The sequence below is a fragment of the Primulina tabacum genome, chromosome 3, assembly GCF_025594145.1.
Source record: "Primulina tabacum isolate GXHZ01 chromosome 3, ASM2559414v2, whole genome shotgun sequence".
In the NCBI taxonomy this organism is placed as follows: Eukaryota; Viridiplantae; Streptophyta; class Magnoliopsida; order Lamiales; family Gesneriaceae; genus Primulina; species Primulina tabacum.
In genome coordinates, this window is record NC_134552.1 from 18,636,374 (window position 1) to 18,660,545 (window position 24,172).

Consider the following 24,172-nt stretch of genomic DNA (forward strand, 5'->3'; position numbering starts at 1 on the left):
ATGAGAATAGTAAATTTTACTAAAACCAAAATCACAATGTATTTAAATGGAGTGCATATAGTGATTGTCAAATAAAATTCTCTTAATTAACTAAATTATCATAATGATGTTAAAATAAAATCCCTAAACTTGTTATTAAATTAAATATCAATTGTGTTTTTGCTAACTTTTAACTCATTACGAATTTTGTTTAATTTTTTCCTTTTATAGAATAGATATTACACATCAACTCAAATATTTTAAACGGTATAGTAGCTCAATCGTCATGATTCGATCGATGCCTCCAACAAGGACAATTATTGCACTCCAACAATATCAATAATTACACTAATTGCAATCTATGAGAATCGATCTCATGACTTTGACTCTTACATATATCAATTGTAAGATCACGCATTTGCCGATTTACCGAAAGTTACAACCGGGATAATGATGTAACATTAACTAAAATCTTTTAAAATCGTAAAATAACTCAAACGTCACATTTGGATTGTTATACCTTACATAAACAATTATTGCACCTAACAAATATGATATATTTGTTATTTTACATTTTAGAAATCATTTTTCTAAATCAAATTTATTTTTACCAATCAAATAATTTCATCGAACACAAAGTAGTTTTAATTACTAATAATAATTTAAACACAAATATTAATTGTTAGGGTGACCACTCTATGTCATCACATATGCTTCATTAAGTTGCAAGCATAGTAATAATGCACAATGAATTGGTAAACATAACTTAGTTGATTTAGTAAGTGAGTAATGTTAAATAACAATTTTGTTATTTTGAAATGTGAAAAATAGTTTATATATATATAAATTCATCATATATAATGATAAATTAATTATATGCAGAAAAGAGAAAAAATTGTTTTTTATATATGTAATTTCATCATATACAATTAGAAATTAGTTAATAGGTTGAACAAACAAGATAACAAATCAATATATTATATACGATGATTTCGTAATAGAATAACGCTAATATAACCATACTTTGTATTATGTTTAGAACGCAATTGAAAATTGATAACAAAATATATAATAATATGAACTTTAATTTTAAAAACATTATTATCTAAACTATTATCATAATACATAATGAATCATAAATGAAATCACTAAATTATTGAGTATTTATTTATTTAATTATTACTTAAATCAATTTATAAAATAAAAGAAAAGATAAGATATAAATATTAAATATTCATTAGCAACCATGAAGAAATACACTAATTTTAGTTAACAACAAGGAAAAATTATGGGTAAATTTAACATGCATTAATATCCAAAGGCATTTAAGATAGACAATAAATTATAAAAGAACCCATCAAAAAAATTATTGATTTAATTTGCTACATTAAATGAATAAGGGTATATTGGAAAATTCACAATTAGAAGTCATATATTTATATGTATGTTAGATATATATATATATATATATATATATATATATATATATATATATATATATATAAAAGCTTGAGTGCCTCAACTAATGTACTTTTGAACCTGCCAATATCAATAGTCACATTCTGATTATGCAAGTAAATGGAACTCATTTCACTCCATCCCTTTCTATGAATGGATGATGGATCTTTCAAAACTGGATCTTCACTTGAATATTTCAAAATCAAAGAACTCTCTTTCACTCTTATATTATATTCTAAGTACTGTAACTTCATATCAACACAAGGGTCTCCAAAAGTAACTTTAGGAATCCAACCCATAGCCCCGAACGGAACCACTTGAATAACGATGGCGTTTTCAGGCAAGAAGACCATATTGGTTAAACCAGCTCCATGTATTCCCATCAGCACATCGCAGGAATTCACAACTTGTGCAAATCTTGATAGATTAGTCGATTTTTCTGGCTCTGCTAGTATAACCTCAAAGCCTAGATCCCTTGCTGCTCGAGAGACTTCATCATGGTTCATCAAGACCCGAGTTTTTTTCCTTGTTATGATCATGATACGTGGCCTCCCTGTTATGCTATCTCCCTTACTTGCTGTGTTACGATTAGCCAAAGCCAGTGTTCTCTCCAAGGAATACGTTTCTCGTAGTAGTCGTCTGAAGTTGCTCATTGAAAGACCGGATGGAGACTGATTTGATTCGACTGATAATGGATCTATGATGAGTTCTTTGTGAAAGTTCAGGCCAGCAACCATTTTCTTGTAGCAATGCACTTCTTGTTTCTGTCTGTCAATGGCCATAATCTCATGTCTAGTGAACTTTTCGAGTATTTCGCGGTATTTCGACAGCCACCAAGGCTGATAATCACTCGCAAGAAACTGCACATCCCTTTTAAAATCAAAGGAAGTTGTGTACAGTGGAAGTATCAAATCCGCAAAATCGTGGAAAAGGTTTCCTGCATACCCGCCAGTTGAGAAGAGTATGGCAGGAGATTCATGAATTTGGGTACACTTCTGAATGTTATTGATATTTCCTACAATTTTGACAGTCCATTTCTTGATATAATTAATTCCCTTTCTGGGATAAGGCCGTATACTCCATGAAATGGTAGAATTTTCGATGATTTTTTCGTCAGAAGTCACCAGAAATATGGTGGAGGAATTGGCCTCAATCCTTATATCCCCTTCCATCTCGCAATAATCTGCACCTGCCTCCAAGATTCTGCAAATGGCCTCCGGCCTTTTCGATTCAACTTCTGAAAATTCGAGGCGAAAAACATTTACAGCATCAAATCTTGGTCATTAAGGTGGATCACTAAATGTTGGTATGGCATAGCTGCAATGCATGTATTTACCTGTTGGCTCGGAAGTCTCGAGCATAGAATTCAACGAAAATGGCAAGTTGCCACCATGATCACCAACTGTGAAAACATTGCACATTTGAATCGGAACCAGCATTTGAATATACACGAACAACAAAGTAACGAAATACATATATACTTACTAGATCCATAGGGAAGCAAATGAGGCTTGAAAGTTGAGCAAATGCTGATTGTGAACATGACGAATGCACAACATCCGAGCCGTTTGCGATCATATCGAGTGAAACCTTTTGCAATGATGGGATCATACATCTTTATCCAATTGCGATGGAGATCATGAGCCAAAGTCCTGGTTTTTATTCGAGTTGTGGCGACAATGCAACTCGAATTCTAGAGGAAGAAGAAGATGAACATTGAGACAATAAAGGAGCTATGCATCAGTACTAATTCTTTGCAGTACTATTTAAATCCTATATCAGAACTCATTTGTTGTTGTGGACTTTTTACAAGTGGGAAATGCATAATATAATGTAGAATTTAATTATTTGTGGGCATATATAAACAGTAATGGCTATATATGGTTTAATGTTCTGTTTAATTATGAATTAGATTATTTTTATCGTTACAAGGGTTAAGGGTAGGTGCCAGGTCGTAGCTAGCCTTGTAACACTTCGACGCGTACCGAGTAAATTCTCAGATTAACTCAATAGCTTGCAAACTGTGCATGTCAAGTAATATTCTACAATGTGCAAAACATGTGTGACAAATTTGTCCGAAAAAATATTGGTAGGAAAAATCGAACTCATGATCATTGGTTAAACGTTCACCTACTTCACCAAATCGAACATCGTGAGTGACATAGATAATGTATTGTTGTTTTTCGGTATGTATTTTTGGCACACAACACGTACAAACATATTAAATTTTAATGTAAAATAATAGTGTATGTATATATAAAATATCAAGAATATTACAAAATCAAGCCAAGGGCAATTGGTGAAGAATGTAAAAAAATCTTTAAATATTAATATACTTGTCGCCTGATGAGGCAAAGTAGTGGGGGGATATTAAAATTGTGAATTTATTACATCAACCAATTTTAAAAAAATTGCAATTATGGTTGACTTCCGAGATTCGTAACAATATTTTAAATATTTTTTTAGTACTAAAATAGTTATTTATAAATCATGATAAGCTGTAAGAAAAATACGAGTTTGATGAGTATATCATTTGAAGGTAGAGATCGGTTGAGATGAAAATGACTTCTAAACAATATTTGTTTGTCAGCAAATGAAAAGCTTCCAATTTTATTATTCACTTTCTTTTTTTTCAAAGAGAAATATACCCATTCATATTTTTTTTTATACAGCAAAAAGCCATCGAAGTTTGCATTTAATTTCTTACAATATTCGAAGAATTGGGAAAATTCCCTTCAATATCACATTATTAATGAATTAAATGAACGATTATTGTATCCTGAATCTTCTAGACTCTTCTAGAATGTTTCATTATAATTTTCACTTAGTAGTCACTACTACTAATATTATTATTTAATTAATAGATTCCGATTGCTTTTGTGCTCTTAAATTTTGGGCTACAAGTAGGCATTGTCTTAAGGTGTTAATTTGTCCAAATAATCAATTATATTCAAGCCCAGAAGTTCCCTAAGGAGTTGAGTAGCAATAAAATCGAAATCAAGCCTCATTTGAATCGTCATAGTTCGGCCTCTTCAAGCAAGTAGCTGCCAAGATCGTGCGCTTCCAGACGAGTTTCTATAGCGTCTAGCCAACATTTTAAGGCATTATTTTGCATGTGTATCACGTCCAAGTCTTGCTCGTAATGCTGTCCAATTCACGTTCAAGCTCTGCCCAGGTTCTGCCAAGGTTACGTTCAAGTATCGATAATGTTCGAAACCGCACCTTTGAATCACAGTAAGTAGGCTTATGTATGTGTTAAATTTTGATCGTATACTGTATGTTTTGCCTTGAAGTGTTTGCTTCGCATTTGCATCTTTTCTTAAGTTTTGTTCTGATCTGATTCGTTTCGTCTGTTTCGTTTTGATTTGATCTATTCGATCCGTCTGTTTTATCCCAATGGGATAAGTTTGTTTGATATGATTCGAATGATGGCACGTCAGGAAAGCCTGTGAGGAAAAAGACATCAGAGGGAGCTTATCTATGAGAAAAGGGCTCAAAGAGAGCTCGGATGCAAGAGAAGGCCCAGAGGAAGCCCATTTACTGGAGAAGGCCCTAGAGAGAGCCAAGATCAATTATAGCCCATGGTCATTATTATAAGATCTGTGTTTCGTATGTGATTCTGATTTGATAAGAAATTGTTCTGTTAAGATTCTATTCTGTTTGATATGATCTGCTAGTCTTACTAAGTCCTGAACCCTGTCTGTTCGGTTTTCGTCTTTTACTATGAAAAATGATCACTTTAAAGATATGAATATGTATAACTTGTTATTATGGTATTAGATCAGCCTCCACTTGCTGGGTGTTTCTCAAAACGCTTACTTCCTTACATCCCTCCACAGATAATAATGAAAAACAGGTGCAAGAGATGGAACAACATCAATTTTCAGGCTGGTGAAGAAATCTAAAGTTATGAAGACCAAGTCCCTGATTTCATGATTATATTTAATTCGTTTCCACATTTTGCACTTTTCTTTGTAAGAACAGCTTCCGTATTATTTGTATTTTGCATATGTAAAGACAATGTTCTTTTATGAATTAGACTGGTTTTTAGATATTTGCTACAAGACTTATTATTTTCAATGAAATTGTTAAAAAATGTCAGATGTCATTTACGCCTCGGTTTCGGGGCGTGACAGAATGACAACGAGATGATGTCATCATGTAACTCGTTGTGAATCATCAATTACAAGCTAACCACTTTCTCAATAAGCCCAATCATATGCACATCATACTCATGGACCAGAGACCCGTCTTGCATGAATGTAATCATGAGCTTCTTTAAATTATTGTGCATCAACGTACGAGTTTCAGCACTGTACGACTCTTGCATGTGCATTCAAATGCCAGCAACATTCATTTTTTCCTCAAACTATCTCAACAGTTCATTTGATATAGAATCGAACATATTACACTTTAGTTTGCAAACTATGGTCCCACCATCTAGAATAGTTCGTCGATTCAACAAGAGTGACATTAATGTGTATGTCATTTTCTCCGAGTTCAGAACATTTTTTCTCAGGCAATCTTGAAAATTAGATTTCGGTTAACTTGTTTTAATCAAGAATAACATAAATGAATGACATAATGAAATCTTAAATATACTAAATATGAAAGAGATTATCATTGCCGAAAATTTTAAAATATTTTATAAGATATAAAATATGGACTTTTGTTTTTATGAATCGTCTCCCACTATTTTGACAATTTTATCATTCTTTGATGAAAACGGAAAGTCCAATTTTCTTAGTGAGTACGCAAGACGCAATTTCTAAATTATGGTCCCGAATAATATCAGTCAATCATAATTTCGAAAAGGCGCATGTATTTTTGCCTCGCGTTTGATGATGGCCCAATAATATGATCTTATTTATCTTCGCGTGTCGAACCCGACCCATCGATTTTGAGCCTTAGTTGGCGGTCTCCATGAGATCTACTAATATTAGGAGCCAAAGTCATGAGAGTTCCACGTAGTTCACATCAAGTATGTCAGTGAAAGTCACAAATTTCCGTCGTCCAGGTCTTCCTAATAATATGATCTAGACACTGACCGCGGGTAGCGTTCTTCAAGCAAACCACCGTCAATGGAAGACAAAGAAATATTGAACTTTTTAAATTTTTCTTTTAATATGCTTGATTTAAATTTTGAATTTTATCCAAAATAAGATATTTTAATTTTGAAAATTTGTATCATCATTAATTTTAAAATCTTCTGTCATGTTTGTTTATATGTTTATCGGATTCATCCAACTCTTCTTATTATATTAATAATAACGCACATACTGATTATTTATAATATATCACATGCATTATAAATAATAAAAGATGATCGATAACTGAGAGCTAATTGATCAATATGAGTCATATATGAATCCAAGTCCAAAACCTAGGTAAATATACAGATACAAATGCAGTATGATTTCTAATCAAATAAGAAATCTCATTTGAATCAGTATACAATAATTTCATTATTTTAAATTTCTCATGTATGTATTTTATATTCTTTAAAATATCATGTATAATTATTATCAACTTTTGATAAAACAATATATATATACCTATATATCCATATATACGCATATAAAATAAATAAATTTTATTAAATTGCTTAATTAATGAATTAATTAATATATTCTAGAGTCTTCAAGAATGTTTTACATAGCAGTCACCACTACTAATATTATGTAAGGTCCACGCGAACCACATGCGCAAATTATTAAATTCTTTGTGCATTTCAATTAATTAATTTAATTGCATTAATTAATTATGTTGTGCATATTTGCATGTTTAAAAGATATTTTCTACATGATTGCATTAAAATATATTTTTAAAGGTTATTCGAGTTGCGATCGAGGAACGGAGACCGAGGGCTGAAAAATCGAAAATGTTTTTATTGGTTAATTGTTTTTAATTATTTAAATTAAGGGTGATGTTTTTTTATTATTTTTGAAAATAAGGGATTTTGAGGTGATTTTATATGCCAGGACGTAAATTATATCGGTGTTGGTTTTTCAATAAAAATGCGAGCTTTTTGGCAACCCGGCTAATAAATTCACAAATTATTTTAAACAAAAACTTTGTTAAAATTTTATTAAATCCTAATTAAGACTAATGAGCTTAATTTAAAGGTTTAATAGGCCTAAAGCCTAGATGGTAATTTAATTAGTATATTTATACTATATTAAAGCTCCTAAAACCCTACACCTTGCATCAAACTCACGGCCACAAACTTTTAATTCTGAAAAAATCTCTCCCAACTCACAACACACACGGCACTACACTCCCAACTTTTTGGAAGAGAAATTCGTGGGGTTCTAAGGAAGACAAGCCAAATGTTTCGTCCCGTTCTCCGTCGTCAACGTTATTTCGTACGTATAAAACGCAAAGGCACGCCATACATCTCCTTTTCTCATCCATCATATCATAATATTTTTTAAATATTGTATGCATGAAGAACATGAAGCCATTTTTCTGTATTTTCGAAATACTGCACTTGCATGTATTATCTTCATGAGGTTTGATCCAAAAACTTGTTCTAGGCATGTTAAGGGGCTGCCATGATGTCATATTATGTTTAAGCAAAGCTTTCATATGAACTGGAGTCCTAACCAATCAACAAATCACGGCAGAAAACAAAAGAAATCAGGAAAACCGTGAGTTGCTGTCATGGGGCTAAGGGTGATCGGGTTCCTTGGTGTGAGGGCAGGGGAGTCACGGCTTGGGGCCAGGGCTCGGTCAGGGGTTGGTTCAATCGAGGGGAGGGTCCTAGACAGGCTAGCACCCGAGTTAGGGACTGGGGAAAGAGTCCTAGCATGCGAAAAACGCGCACCACCTGCGCAAAAAAGTGCAAGCTGCCAGCGGGGGGAGGGCTCGTCCCAAGGCTTATGGGCTGGGCTAGGGCAAGTCGTCAGGGTCCAAGGTAAGTGTGCTAGAGGGTGGTTCGGGTGCTAAGGTGTCGGCAAGTTCCTAAGTGCTCATATTGTAGAGTCCTATCACTAGAGGGGTCTCGGCCAGCATAGGGGTGATTCGGGGGCTCACGTTTTTGGGTTTGGGATGGGTTTCTAAGTGGTCTAAGGGTCCAGTAGGGTACTTTAGGATGTTGGTCAGGTTTTGGATCAACGTAGTTCGGGGGTAACTCGTGAAAATCGAAAGTTGGCTTGAGGTCGAAGTTTAGGTGTCAAATGGTGTCAAATTAGGGTTTTTAACTAATAAAAATTGAAAAACGGCTCACGGGGGTCGAGTCATGGTTCATAAGGGCTAAAATAATATAAAAAGACTAACTTTTGAATTTAGAAATTTTATATAAAGTTTGGGATTTTTGGGGATTAAAACACCGTCAAAACAATTAGTTAAAGATAAATGAAAAAGTCTAATATTTAAGATAAATAAAATTATGGAAAAATTCGTGTAAGCTTAAATAATTATTTGGGACATGTTAGAGTCAATGAAATTAAGAAAAAGTCAAAAACGTGAAATTTTACGTCCAGGTGTAAAACGGTCTTTTTACACCTAAAATTAGTAAACGTCATGGCAGTGCCCTGAATGCTTTTTTATGTGCTAATATGATTATTTTCTATAGTTATGGATCTTTATGGAATTTTATAGGTTAAAATGATATTTTAAATGTTTAGGAAATTTTATATGCTTATGATTTAATATGTCAAAATGTTATTTTAAATGTTTTGAGGTTAAAATGTCATTTCAAATATTTATGGATGTTTACGATTTTAATATGTTAAATTATGATTTTTAAATATCCATGGATTTTTATGATTTAAGGTTGACATTTAAAAGACATGTTGCATGCTTGGTTTCACAAACAAAATTATATGTAATGCATGATTTTATAAAGTGATGAGAATAAGAAACGTTGAAGGAAGTGAAGTAATTGTGACTATTACGTTGTTACATTGGAGATATCATGAGGGTTATGGTCCAAGTGGGAGCCCGACGATCGTACTTCTATTGTTACCATTGAGGATATGAGGTTTGAGGTAAGAATGAGAATATCGTGAGGGGAGAAGGCCCCAGAGGGAGCCCACTTATGGGAGAAGGCCCCAGAGAGAGCCCCAACGATCGTATTTCTATTCGAAAGAGGATAGGCCAAGGCTCAGTTGACGGGTGAAAGTGTCGCTGATATCCCCGCCGCCCAGTACTGTGGTTACATGTAGATGGATCCATCGACTTTTGAGGTTTGAGGAAAGTCACAATTAACGATCTGAATTCAACGAAGGAAAAGGAAAAAGAAAAAGGAAAAATGTTTATGATCATGAAAAATGTTTTATGTCATGTCATGTTGAGGAAAAAGGAAAAGGTTAAGGTTTATGTTATGCATATCATGAAAATGTTTATGCTTAAGGTTGATGCATCATTATGAAAATGTTTATTTAAAGTTCATGCATCATAAAAAGATTTACGAAAATGTTCATGTTTGAAGTTTATGCATCTTCATGAAAACGATATTTTAAGTACAAGTATTTTTCACTGTTATATGTTGACTGTATTACGTATTACTTGCTATAAATATGATGGTGTGTTGAGTCTTTAGACTCACTAGGTGTGATGGATGCAGGTGAGGTTGAGGGAGGTCTTGACAGACGATTTGACTGGACTGAAGGCGCACACAACCCGAGGACCAGCGCTTCTACTTTTTCCGCATTTACGACTTATGACTCATGATTTATGTTAAAGATTTTAAGACTATTTATTTATGCTTTTTGAGGGATTTTTGAGAGGTTTAGTATGAGCTATACTTTTCAAACTTATTGCTTTTTAGGTTGGGCAAAACAGTTGACGATTTCATTTTATGACTATTGCACTTGATTTTTAAAATGCTAGTTGGATGATGTTTTATTTTAAAAGGGTAAAATATTTTCATGAGGTTTATGTGTATGGTCGAAAATTGAGTGTTTTAAAAAAAATTTCTAGTACTTTTAAAGCAATAAAAAGGGCAGATGTTTCATATTATTATTTAATTTATAGATTTCAAATTTACTAAATAAATAATTGTGAGCACATTATAATCCTGATCGACGGTTAGATAATGCCGATGTATCGAGGTTACAAATCTCGATAATAAAATGAAAAATGAAAATTTCGAAGTAAATTTTTTTTAACTGATCCATTTTTTGCAGATGTCTGTTTTTTTGAACTTTTTCACTAAAACAGACAGTTCCACTGTTCTCACTTAATTATCTGTTAAGTTAACTTCCACATTTTTCATTATATGAAATCAACTTTTAAACTCCTTTATAAACAATTTGTTTGATTTCTATCAAACTACAATCGTCAAATTCAACTCCTTGAACTTGGCTATCTCAACGATAACACATAATCAAATACATGTGTGACCCTCAATAGATCAGATATATAGGTAGCCACTGGTTCACAACTTTGTATGATTCAGAATAACATTTACTGCAATTCGTGCTTACCCTAATTAGCCTCATTCTTTTCATCAATCATTTGACCAAGAACGTCTAAACTGCAGTCTGATTGCACCTATCGGATTATGGTTAGAGCGTCTAGTAGCATTGACCCATGATTCTCTAGGTATTACTGATAGTGTCTGCATGAATTTTAAGTTATGGTTAGCGTACACTACGGTCCATTCAACTCGTATATCTCAATCAAATCTGCAACCACAGTACGATCACACATCTGTATCAATGGACATCTTTATGTGCTTACCTTTGAAACATGAAATTTCCATAAAAGATGATAGACTCAAGCTCAAACGACATTTATCTTTATTTTAGGCTGCTGAATCTATTAAGAACATATTTGGAATTTACTGTATGCTTCCTAATGAGTTTCATGATCTTATGTTGAGAGGCAAACATCATGGTACCTATAGTATATCCAATAATTTTATTTATGCAACTTGCATGGTTAATAAAATAAAATAAATGTCATAATTGAATAAAACCGTAAAATATTACTAAAATAAATATTTTTTAAATATAAGAGTCAATTAAAACTCAAAGCCTTGATTAGCTCTCTAATTTTCCCAAAATCTCAACTTTAAAGTCTCCACATCTTCACAAACTAAAGCTGCAATTTGAAGGATATTAAAATGTTAAAAACCACTAATTTAAATAGACTATTAAAGTAGTTTGGACAACATTATATTTTGTCGGCAAAAGTAGGATATTGCCATGTACACCATCCGCCCCTGCTCGTGTACTCTTGCCTTCTGTATGAATCTGGTGCGTAATGACATAAGGAGTTGAATATACAGTATCTACTCTCAATTGGACATCTTTAGTTAATAATCATTTAAGTCGGATTAACATTGACTAAAAACATCTTTTGTTGCCACATTTTAAAATCAGTTTTAGAAATTCCTCCACATAAGGAACAACCGTCGTTAACCGATTATGTTATATTTCATGTTTGTTAGGAAACTATGTTATTTAATGAGAAAACTGTATTTTTTATTTTGTGTGTTGGCCTATTTGTGATCTTGGATCCAGTGTAATGCACAATACTGCCGATGAATCAAGTTGACTTTATATGGGGTTCACATGATCCAACGACTCTATAGTGCACAACATTGTGTTGTGTATCCAACTCACCTCCTAGTTGCGCTCTCTTGGGTGCACTTGACGACGAAAATCGGCATGTCATATTCTATTTTTATTATTCCTAGTAAATGATGGATCAGATTTCTTCCAATATTAGGAGTAGTCAATGTGATACCAGGCATAAAAGTGATAAGACTTCGATAGGATGGAGTAAAAGTCTTTTTATCCAGCGACTAAAGCTACTTCTTTGTCATAATCTAAGCCTCAGTCTTGATGGATGGAGGATGCAAGGTTAGCCGAAAGATGGTTATCTGTACAAGGTGTTTCATATAACGTGAGGTCCACATGATCCAACGACTCTATAGTGTACAGTATGATATTGTACACCGTAGACATCCTTTCTCCCCATTCAGCTTATATTGGTTCTAAAAAGGAAATATTAATCTAAAGCATTTCGATGGTCAATACAAGAAACCCTCTTAGTTTTTTTAGTGATCAAACTTTCATATATAAACGTCTGTTCATAAACCCATTCGGAAATCAGTTTTTTACAGTAAAAAACTTCCTCAAGATGCAGCGAAATCACTAAAAAATTTGTACATTTTCACAAGATTATGACATTATCATATTCTTCAATGACTTAGAAGCTTGAGTGCTTCAACTAATGTACTTTTAAACATGCCAATATCAATGGTGACATTCTGATTTTCCAAGTAAGTGGATCTCAATTCACCCCATCCCTTTCTGTGAATGGATAATGGATCTTTCAAAACTGGATCATCACTTGAGTACCTCAAACTCAAAGAACTCTCTTTCAATCCTATCTTATATTCCAAGTATTTCAACTTCATATCAACACAAGGGTCTCCAAAATCATGTTTAGCTAACCAATCCATAGCCCCTAGAGGAACCACTTGAATTACGACAGCGTTTTCAGGCAAGAAAACCATGTTGGTTAAACCAGCTCCGTGTATTCCCATCAGCACGTCGCACGAATTCACAAGTCGTGCAAATCTTGATAGATTAGTCGATTTTTGTGCCTCTGCTAAGACGACCTCAAAGCCTTGCTCCTGTGCAGTCTGAAAGACTTCATTTTGGTTCATGAGGATTCGTGTTCTATTCCTCGTTATGATCATGATACGTGGCCTGCGGCGTGCTGTCAAGTTATCTCCCGTACCTGTTGTGTTGCGAATAACCATAGCATGTGTTCTCTTTAAGGAATACGTTTCTTGCATGAGTCGTCTGAAGTTGCTCATTGAAAGACTGGATTGGGTTTGATTTGATTCGAGTAATAATGGATTTATGATGAGTTCTTGGTGAAAGTTCAGGCCAGCAACCATTTTCTTGTAGCAATGTACTCGTTTCTGTCCATCAATGGCTAAAATCTCATGTCTAGTGAACTTTTCGAGTATTTCGTGGTATTTCGACAGCCACCAAGACTGGTAATCACTCACCAGAAACCGCACATCCTTTTTGAAATCAAAGGAAGTTGTGTACAATGGAAGTATCAAATCCGCAAAATCGTGGAAAAGGTTTCCTGCAAATCCACTAGTCGAGAAGAGTATGGCAGGAGATTTATGATTTTCAGTACACTTGGGGATGTTATTGATACTTCCTACAATTTTGACAGTCCATTTCTTGATATAATGAATTCCCCTTCTGGGATAAGGCTGTATACTCCATGAAGTGGTCGAATTTCCAACGATATTTTCGGCAGATGTTACAAGAAATATGGTGGAGGAATTGGCATCAATCCTTATATCTCCTTCCATCTCACAATAATCTGCATCCGCCTCCAAGATTCTGCAGACGGGATCCATTTTCTTCATTTCAACTTCTGAAAATTCAAGACAAAAAACACATTTATAAATTGTGACTCACGAGTCTACGAGATGATCATTAAAGAACATTCCTTATATGTATTCACCTGTTGACTCGGAAGTAATTTCAAGCATAGCATTCATTGACAATGGCAAGTTGACACCATGATCAATAGCTGTGGAAATGACACACATTCGTATATCAAGACGAGCATTCCAATATACACAACCGAACGAAACGAAATACACTTACTACTTACTAGATGTGAAGGGATGCAGACGAGGCCAGAAAGTTGAGCATATGGTGATTGTGAACATGATGAATGCACAACACCCAAGTCGCTTGCGATCATATCGAGTGAAACTTTTCGCGATAATGGGATCATACATCTTCAATATATGTATATATCGATCAAAGATCGAAATGAGCCAAAGTCAGGCTACCCAATGTAGCTCGAATTCTAGACGAAGAAAATGATCATTTAGTTGATGAAGAAGCTATACATTAATTAATACTAGTTCTTTGAACTTTTATAATTCTAAATATATACACATTGTTGTTGAGGACTGCATAAATATAATATAGAATTTTAATTATTTGTGGGCATATTTAAACAATAATAATGGCTATGGTTTGGTGTGTGCCATGTTAAATGAGCTATGTAATTAATTATCAATTATATTATTTAGTTGTAGTCTTGTAATTGGTATAAGAGCAAATGTTATTAATTTGATTCAAATTAGAGTTAGGATTAAAGTCCTAAACATTCCAAGAAATATAGTATGTTGAAAATTATTTTTTTTCCCACTAACGTATTTTATTTTGGGTTTTGATTTATGAAATATTCAAACTTTGGTTTTGATTTTATTTTATTTGGCTTTTAGTCCTAATTCGTTAGAATAATCATGTGACATCGGAAAATACTGACGCTGTATCAAAAACTGGTATACTAAAATAAAACTCTGAACAATTAGTGGACCAAAACTCAATATATGACAAGTTAGTGTACTAAAAATGTTGGTCGAAGGAGATATACAATGTATGGTGACAAAAATTAAACTAATTAAAGATGAGTAGTTTTATTGTGAGACAGGTAATCTGGTTCATGCAATGAAAATTAATATTTTTTATTGGTCGAAAACATTTATCACAAAATTTACATGTGAGATGGTCTCACGTAAGTTTTTGTGATTAAAGATATGTTAATTAATTTAATGAGACAATCATAAACGTACATATTTAATCTAGAGTGGAACAATTTACAATTGTTAGAAGCAAAGAAATAAAAGAAACGATTATTAAAGAAAACTCAAGATATTTTTCAATCTAATGAATTCTTTTACTCCTTTTTAATTTGATTCGATTTAGAGATTGGAGAAGCTAATCAATTTTTATCATAATTTATATACATGATATAAAGTTACTAAGAAATGTTTTAATTAAAAATTGTGGATTACAAAGATGGTCCTATGTCTATTTTATGATTAACAAAAATTTTTAAGCTGGACAATGATATCAGTAATAATCTATTATATATGTAACAGATTCTTTATTTATAATTACTTGTCGTTGAAAGTGTTTGTTCTCATTTCCTATTGAAATGGAAATTTTCTCTAATTTAATTATATATTAGAACATATATAATTTTAAAATCTGGATTATGGGAACACGTTTTACGTACATTTACAATATTATTTCATATATATATATATATATATATATATATATATATATATATATATTTAAGTGTGTACATGTGGGGACCCGGACGCTAATCATGTTCATACTCATCATTGGGACTAATTAAACAATTAGAAAACAGGGTCTAAAATTTTTTTTTTTTAAAATGCGGAACGTAGTGAAATAAAACGTATATACATCTCAGTATAAAAGTACAAGTCATGTACCACATACATTTATTCAACTAAGGTTTAACAACTAATCTCAAGTGTCCAAACCCGATCTCTAATCCAAGTCCGGAGCCTCCACTCTAATCACGATCTCTCCTCATCTCCTGGACCCTGAACCTGTCCCACCTGTTGTCATGAACACATACAAACACGACAACAACCGGATAATTCCGGTGACAATATAATCCCAGTATAAATCAACGAAACATGCAATCATATGATAAACATAAAAGCATGGATAGATAACAGCAATATATATCAAAAGCTGAAATATAATCAATATCAAACTGTCGACAATACTCGTGACTCCACGACTCAGACTAGACTCAATCCTAGTCTAGGGATCCCGGTTTCCAGATGTGTGTATTCCTATATCGGCCAACAGTAATAGAAAAGACTCCAGTTCTATCCACGTCGATATAACCAAACATCCAGTGTCCTGACCTAACCGTCATGGACTGTGGCCCTATCGCCAATATCCTATCTTGTGACATCGTGCAATGTGCCCATGTGCCCGTGGCGATCCCGCCACTATCAGGCACATCTGTCCCAAGATTTCTATACTATCTTGTGACATCGTGCAATGTGCCCATGGCGATCCCGCCACTATCAGGCACTTCTGTCACAAGATTACTCGTCTAATACCTGCTATCTATAATTCAAGAGAACAAGTACATCAATCAAATCAATGCAAATATCAATGCAATAAAGTAAAGTATGTGATTTAGGGAAACTCAAGTCTAAACCGACTCAAGTTGATCTCCCAATACCACATTGACTTATACCTTTCGTTTGTAGTCTCGGTCTGAAGCAATATCAGTTCTGAACTCAAGACTGTCTCTGTAAATCTGAAACGACATATTGAGAATCATAATATCAATATTTCATTCCCAATTCAACACTGACTCTGATTAATCTGGATTTAATTCAAATCAACGGTATAACGGCACAATCTCAGTATCTCCATCAATATAACATTACCGGATAATAATTCCCTCAATTCAGAATCAATACCAATACAATCAGATGTCATATCTCAGTCAATTAACTTCAGGAAATCGTAACAATTCCATAATCAATCTGTTTGTTAATCTGACTTCGATTCTATGATGTCTAATATGTCAAGATCATATATGAATCCTATCAAATTCCTACAACATCATATTTTCAAATGATACCAAAACTTCATAAAACTTACGTCCAGTTGTAGCCTGCGTTAATAGGAACACAGTACTGAAGTCGGATTCAAATTCTAACGGGCGGATCTTTCGCAAAAGGCGTAAGAATTTTCACACTTCCCCCGAAGATTTCTCGATTTCCTACGGATTACTCTGATGAATTATGATAATTTGATATATATACATATATATACCTACGTTGCACTATAAGCCAAATGTCAATTTTTCCGTTTGCATGCCTCGCGCATATGTGTGTCTTAACCTGTGCATATGCGCGAGACCTACTGTTGCCACAAGTTATTTCCTCGGCAGCTCGCGCATATGCGCGAGACCTACTGTCTTGGTACTCGACCTCATGCATAGCTCGTGCATATGCTCTGCCCATTTCGCGCATGTGCGCGTCTCATGTCGCGCATGTGCGCCGATGGTACTGTCCTCGCACATTCGATCTCACATGCTGAATCAAATCGTGTCCCGATTAATCCTCTCATAATCATATCAGATTATAAATCAATAATTACAGATTATTAGGATTAAATTTCCGGACATTACAGTACATGTACACCAACATTCTTAAATAAATGAAGCCAAGAATGTCGATTAGAACTGAATCCATCATCATGAAACTAATTTAAATGTAATGGGGAAAAAAATTTAATGTACGAGATATCGTGTTCGAGAACTAATTATAATGTCAAAAATTGTTTGAGAACTAATTGTCATGGCAAAATTTTTTAAATATCAAAATTCTTGATATTGTTTGTCGGTTGATATGGTATGCGACCAAGTAGTGGAGAATATTCAAATTGTGACAATATTATTTCATTAACCAAATTAAAATAAAAATTATACTTAGAGTTGACTTCTTATATTATTTGAATACAATGTTCAATTAGTTTTTAGTAATAAAATAGTTAATTATAAAATGATGATGAACTGTATACAAGATTACACATTTTAAGAGTATCATTTGAAGGTTGAGAAGAAAATGACCTATAAACAGGAATTCTTTGTCAGCTTATGAGAAGTTTCTCATCTCATCATTCATTTTTATTTATGGCAAAAATTTATGTTATACGATCTCACGGATCATATTTTGTGAGATCGATATCTTATTTGGGTCATCCATAAAAAAATATTACTTTTTATGCCAAGAGTATTACCTTTTATTATGAATATCGGTATGATTGACCCTTCTCACAGATAAAGATTCATGAAAACGTTTCACAAGAGACCTACTCTTTATTTATTTATTTAACTTTAATTTTTTGGTTGCATTTTTTTATTAAAAAAAATTGTGAATACTTAAAAATACCAATATTTAATATCAAATTTATCAGTGTATAATATCAAATTTAATAATTAAGAATACAATATTTTGTAGATAATTAATGTAGACACCAGCTCATAACATAACATTTGCAATAAAAATACATGTTTTTATTAAAAACACAAACAAATTCTAAATTGGTTCAAACAAATTTCTAGAAAAATGTATACTTTAACATATAAAAAATGAAATCAAATATCAATACAAATGTACTTTTCAGAGATATAATGGGTTCTTCTCCAGTAAGGTATCAGGTACCTCTTGGTTGTCAAATGCTTCTAAAATATAAGTAAAAATATCAATCAATCAAATAAATAATTAATTCAAATACCATATTTAACATAAATAACGATTATATTTCAATCGTATCCACTATCCAATATGATCAAAGATTATTATCTTAAAAAGTAGTAGCAGAATAATAATTATTTAAAACTAACATAAAGCATATAAAAATAACAAAAATTCCCAAATTATGTATATAAATTTGTATTAAAGCAAATTAATAATGACAAGTATGATATTAACTGTCAATTATTGTCATGTTTGACATACTCAAGGGAAAATACTCATTTAAGTTCTGTTGTCATTTAACTTAATAAAGTGGAGTCATACTCCTGCACATTTGTTTTTTGTTGATTCTTTAGTCATATTAGTATTAACGTGACATTACACACATCGACATTTTCAATTATCACACAAGTAATCCGATTATGTACTCCAAAAAAAGTGAAGTGTCGACGCAATACCTAACATTCGATATCCTTGGTGTTCTATGAAAACCCCAGAACGGACATATACTATTGACTTATTTGTCTTCTCTTCACCTGATTGAAGAAATCAACCAAGAATTTGGTTTTGGTTTTTCTTCACTTCTTTCTCAATATCCATATTATCGTCTCCCAGTATTGTTCATAATTTTCTTATCCTATTTCGATACCGCATGGTATTGTCTCTTTATGTTTGAACTCGTAACATCGGTTGGAACTCATAATGGTCATATTGCGATAGCGATGGTATAGTGCACGTGTTTGCGAACCTTTGCTGCGATGATGTATTAGTACTTCGAATCCAATGTTAAGACTTTCACATAGCTTAAAAATTTGTTTTCGGAGTTTCAATTGATGTTAAAGGCATATACAACAATGATTTCCACATGACAAATGACGAAACATACGACTTCTTGAGTTCTCATTTCAAGTTCCAAAAGAGAGGCTCTGCTGAACCAAATTCAAAGACTAGTTTGTGTGCATAGAAGATCGAACATATAACCAAGGGTATATAGAATACAGTACAGCAACTCATACCGTTATCGGAGAAAGATCAGTAGAGATCCAATGTCAATACCAAGACCACTTCAATTGGCAACTTTTGGATTAACAATCTACATGGACCTGCTCGTGAGTTTCACATAACGAATATGTTTATTAACAAAATATGAATAACTAATTCGAGAAAATATATTTTCACAAATGTACAGAATGTAATTATAAGTAAACCATCTGCATAAATATATCCTTAGCCGGCCGGCTCTCTACCCATGGTTCTTGCCACAAAAAAAAATACGGTACCAAAATCTGTAAAATACACCAAAACAACGGAGTCCAGAAGGGTGAATCAAACCTTGTTTTCAAGCAGGGCCATTCTCAACATTTGCTTCCAAATTCCAGCCGCTAAATATTATAAAAAAGAACCGCTTTCATAAAATTTGAGTATATGAAAACTGAAGCAACAGAACATTATTTACCTCTGAGCAGCCTCATTCTTCAATTCTTGAATGTGTGATTCAATTTCAGCACATGCCGTTTGGATTTCAATGTTTTTCAAACAAAGCTCCCTCCATTGTGTGGATAAAGCAGTGAGTTCATAAGCAGTATTTTGCTGACCAATTCCAGAATTAGCATTAACAACACGTATGAATAAAAGCCAATAAAAAATATTTTTGCAGTATGTTCAGCTTTCTTTCCACCATGGTAGAGTTCAGAGAACCTAAATGGCAAATCCTTTCAATTACCTGGTGATATTTCCTCTCTCGGTTAACTGACTCAATCTTCCCATTGAGGTCCATAACTTCTGACTGGATTCTGACATGGATACCAAAATTCAGGGTCACGACAATAACCCTCTTTAGTAATAGCTATATGTTAAAATTAACGCCTCAATGAGACATCATAACATAAATCCTCTTTAGTATTAGCTATACAAAAATTAAACTCGTGATTAATTTCCTACAGCATGAAAAGTAAATTTAATTTCAAACGTGATAATGTAGCATCAATGTACTACTTATCATCTCTCCATAAGGCCCTACGACGCTTTTCACTAGAACCTTCTTAGAACATAGATATGATAGTTCACTTTTTTTAGTAATGACTGAAACAATGTCTTGCCTCTTCATTGGCATGAGTAACTGGTTTATCATCTCCACGATGTGGTTGGAAGAATTTTACTTCTCTCCTCTTCTGGATTTAACAAGGATCATACCACCCTATTAACAGCACTATGCGTCCTTTTAGCCATTTAAGATCTCACACTATATGAGCCTTCACTATTAATTGCTTTTGTGATGCAGCAAAATTCTAGCGAACATAGCTCGCAGCATAGATAAAAGCATGCACAAGTTTGTGATAGCATTATTAATGATTTCCAATACTAAGTCCAATAAATTTTCCGTGGGTTGCAGCAGCTACAAGTCTAAAAACTCTGAGAAAGATATACAATCCTCAAGGTAGAAATTTTGCACGTTAATGCACATGTTGTCAGAAAATGTCCACTGATGTGGAACCCTCGTAAATATCTCAACGTAAAGATTACTTGATTATTCTTCCCTGAACAAACAATTACCATTCTCTGTCGCTAGTAATGTTGTAATTAGTCAAAGCAATTATGCCCTAAACCCAAATAATCAAAATCTCCAAACTATAGTTCATCACCATAGACTCTGTCAGCAATTACTTTACATTCTTCTTTACTAACCAAAATGTCAGACATGGCAAACGAGTAAACCCAAGAGATCCACTTAGAGAAGTCTTTCTGAAACATCATTTTAAAACACCACATGTAACACTAATGGTCCGTTCTCGGTGGCAGATATATACCAAAATGCCATAAATAAAGGGATAAAAAGTGATTGAGAAACTAACAGGATTAAAAACATAATTGGAACAAACAAATGGCAACTAGATGTTTAAAGAATTAGAACAGAAAAATCATGCGGACCACACCTTGATAAACATGCTTCCAGCTGTTGATTATACGACTTCCAAATGTCTGGCCCATGCTTTGACATCAGGTCTAAATTTTCTATCCTACAACAACAAGAATAATAATAATCATACAATTTATCGAGTTTATATAAAAGAACATGATGTCGAGATGTCGTATTACATGCATATAAGAAGTGAATATGTTTCCAGTACAAGACGGAATGCGGTTTTTTATGAATGTAAATGCCCATAGATTGCATCACAAAGAGGCTCAGGAAAATAAAGAAAGCTTCAAAATTCAACCGGATTAATGATAAATTCGTGCATCCCCCCCCTTTGGAGAAGGCAATTATTTGAACATGAAAAGGATAATCTGCACTTCCAGTGTTCCACTCTCATGTATTTTGTCAGTAGGACTGGGCCAACAGTAGCACAATCATGTTATTAGAACTCGGCCCAACGAGACAAACCCTTATCCCACAAGTCAAAAAGTTAAACCCTTCAAATCAATTTAGTTAGTCATCTCCCAAAAAACTTAAGCACTTGATAAGTAACAAACTTCCACAAAATATCATCAAATCTTGATTGATGTCATCCAGACAATTTAGTTCTGACTACAGTATACCTGATCACTTGATGCTGCAACAAACGCTGCGCTTTTCGAACAGCCTGCTTCCATGCGGTATCATCATTCCGCTTGTTCACTGGTGGCACTTCAAGACCATATCTGGATGTATCCATTTGCGCTGGAGGCTTCCCAGCTCTGACCCTCTCATATTCCCTAGCAAGCATCGGATGATCCTGCAACATGCAGCATATGGTGGTAGCATCAATTTATGTGAATGTATGTGACACATTATCAACTCCACTAAAAATGAAAACTTTGAACGGGACATAAAGAGTTGCAACAGATAGAAAACAGTTTTAACGTAAAGCTGAAGTATTACGTTAAAACTTATCATAAAGTCACAAAGTCACAACTCATTGCACCAAAATGCAGCATTCACTATCTAAATTATCAGCTATCTAAGTATATCCAATGATTAACGTAAGATTAATTAGTTGAAACTAAAGACAGTTCAAAGTCAAAAAACCAAGAAACCTTTCCAAGAAATTTTCTCACTCGATTAGAAACCACAACGACGTTGATGCCGATAAAATTTCGCTAACCGGTCAAATCTGGTAAAATCCACTTACTCTCCCACATAAACAAGAGCTGATGTAAAGAAATTTGTAGTCTAGTAGACCTGAAAATTGAACTTTGGGAGAGGAGGAAGGCCTTTGAGGAAGTCGGAAGGTTTTTTGGAGCTGCGCCGCATCTCTTCTTCCACCAAGCGATCCACCTCTTCCTTAACTGTCGGATCTCCATAGTCGTCGTCTATGTACGGTAGAGCATCGATAATCTCCGCCGGAGAACTCGAAGGGGGGGCCTCCAGCATCAGAACATCGGTGTCACCGCCGTTTGCCGTCGCCATATCCGGACGAAATCAATTCTCAAACTCTTCAACAAAACGCTAACCCTATGGGTGGCATTTTCAGCAATAATAATCGTATTATTAATATTATAATAAAAATATATGTACGAAATTAATTATTATTATATTAACTTTATGTGTAATACTTAAAATAGTTAATTCAATTATGAGAAATTTGTAATCACTCTATTTTTCTAAATTCAACTTTCTCTCTACTCTTTGTCCCTCTAAATTTTTGTTTTAAAACTCCTCATTTTTCTAAAATTTTCAAAAACGTCCTTAATTCTTATGATTTTGGTACGTGGCATTGTCATACATATCGAGCATGTGCATATAACCCTAAGACATACAGATATGCAAGGTTTTCGACCTATATACATGCGCAAATGATCAATTTTTTTTATAAATGGCTCATTATGCTTCCGTATAATAAATTGAACAGTTTACATTTTTTACCAGAGTACTGTCGGGTTATATCCACCAAATTTTACAGACTGCTCCTCACAGTCCAACCACACAATCGCAACCGATGGTTTCTGACGCATATTCCTTCAACAGGACTTAGTACAACCCTGTTTCGTTTTCTACCTCAGGGTGTAGAGTAAATTAGTTCAATTTGAAACTAATACATGAGAGAGGCAAAAGCCTTGGACTTTTTATTCAAACATAACAAATTATTATTACATAGTAACCTCCTGTAGAGGAAGAGAATCTTGTTTAGCTACTTATAGTAGTCGAAATTAAAACACACATAAACTAAAAGATAAAATATTACAATGTTTTGAATGAAAATGAAGAGGTTGAATGATGCCTTCATCTTCCTTCTTATTTATAGAAGCCCCTTATGTATTTGTTTTCTGGACTTCAAAGTCTTGCCATAATGTTAATGTCTTCCAGCTGTGGTTGACACTATCTCTTGAGTGGGTTGTTGAGTGGATTGTTCAGTGATCCTTCCACTATTCTTGAGTTGTCTTTTTCCTAAATTATTAATCTAGAAACAGCTTGTTCATCCAGTTTTATCTCCTGGCATAAATAGTAGATATGGGTCTGGATAATATCAGCTGAGATTTCGTTACCCACTTCTTTCAGAAGTTTGTATAGATCTTTGAAGGTGTTTTTCAGAAGTTTGTATAGATATTTGAAGATCACCAGCTGTTTTCTTGTTGCCTTAATCCGTCTTTTGGAGACCTTGAGATATGTATAATAAATTTTCTTTGGTTCCAAATTTCGGTTTAAATCTTGTGTGATTTTCTTGTTCTCATTAACTCTTTTATTTATAGTGGTTTGGGTTC

The 24,172-nt window shown here is 33.6% G+C and overlaps 2 protein-coding genes and 1 pseudogene across 3 annotated transcripts; all 3 read right to left on the reverse strand.

Moving 5' to 3' along the window:
• Positions 1-1,353: 1,353 nt before the first annotated feature.
• On the reverse strand, positions 1,354-3,240 carry LOC142538548 (alpha-1,3-arabinosyltransferase XAT2 pseudogene; annotated as a pseudogene).
• Positions 3,241-12,592: 9,352 nt separating this feature from the next.
• Positions 12,593-14,270, reverse strand: LOC142538549 (alpha-1,3-arabinosyltransferase XAT3-like). The gene is made up of 3 exons (XM_075643863.1): positions 14,041-14,270; positions 13,888-13,956; positions 12,593-13,797 (listed from the first exon to the last, which is right to left on the reverse strand). Exons 1-3 carry the CDS (start codon positions 14,168-14,170, stop codon positions 12,593-12,595), a joined length of 1,404 nt encoding a protein of 467 aa, XP_075499978.1. The 5' UTR covers positions 14,171-14,270.
• A 4,948-nt stretch (positions 14,271-19,218) lies between these two features.
• LOC142540936 (pre-mRNA-splicing factor SPF27 homolog) lies at positions 19,219-22,930 on the reverse strand. 2 transcript variants are annotated; one of them, XM_075647416.1, is made up of 7 exons: positions 22,653-22,930; positions 22,031-22,206; positions 21,424-21,507; positions 20,214-20,283; positions 19,947-20,080; positions 19,823-19,872; positions 19,219-19,583 (listed from the first exon to the last, which is right to left on the reverse strand). In XM_075647416.1, exons 1-6 carry the CDS (start codon positions 22,878-22,880, stop codon positions 19,830-19,832), a joined length of 735 nt encoding a protein of 244 aa, XP_075503531.1. In that variant the 5' UTR covers positions 22,881-22,930; the 3' UTR covers positions 19,219-19,583; positions 19,823-19,829. The 2 variants fall into 2 exon arrangements, with proteins under 2 accessions (XP_075503531.1, XP_075503530.1); XM_075647415.1 differs by having other exon boundaries at positions 19,219-19,593.
• Between the last annotated feature and the right edge of the window lie 1,242 nt (positions 22,931-24,172).

Coding starts and splice junctions, on each gene's coding strand:
- LOC142538549 (XM_075643863.1), bottom strand. CDS start 14,170: ATGTATGATCCCATTATCGCGAAAAGTTTCACTCGATATGATCGCAAG. Junction 13,957..14,040: donor TCTGCATCCCTTCACATCTA/GTAAGTAGTAAG, acceptor TCATTTCCACAG/CTATTGATCATGGTGTCAAC. Junction 13,798..13,887: donor AATTACTTCCGAGTCAACAG/GTGAATACATAT, acceptor TTGAATTTTCAG/AAGTTGAAATGAAGAAAATG.
- LOC142540936 (XM_075647416.1), bottom strand. CDS start 22,880: ATGGCGACGGCAAACGGCGGTGACACCGATGTTCTGATGCTGGAGGCC. Junction 21,508..22,030: donor TTGCAGCATCAAGTGATCAG/GTATACTGTAGT, acceptor TTGTTGTTGTAG/GATAGAAAATTTAGACCTGA. Junction 19,873..19,946: donor AAGAATGAGGCTGCTCAGAG/GTAAATAATGTT, acceptor TATAATATTTAG/CGGCTGGAATTTGGAAGCAA.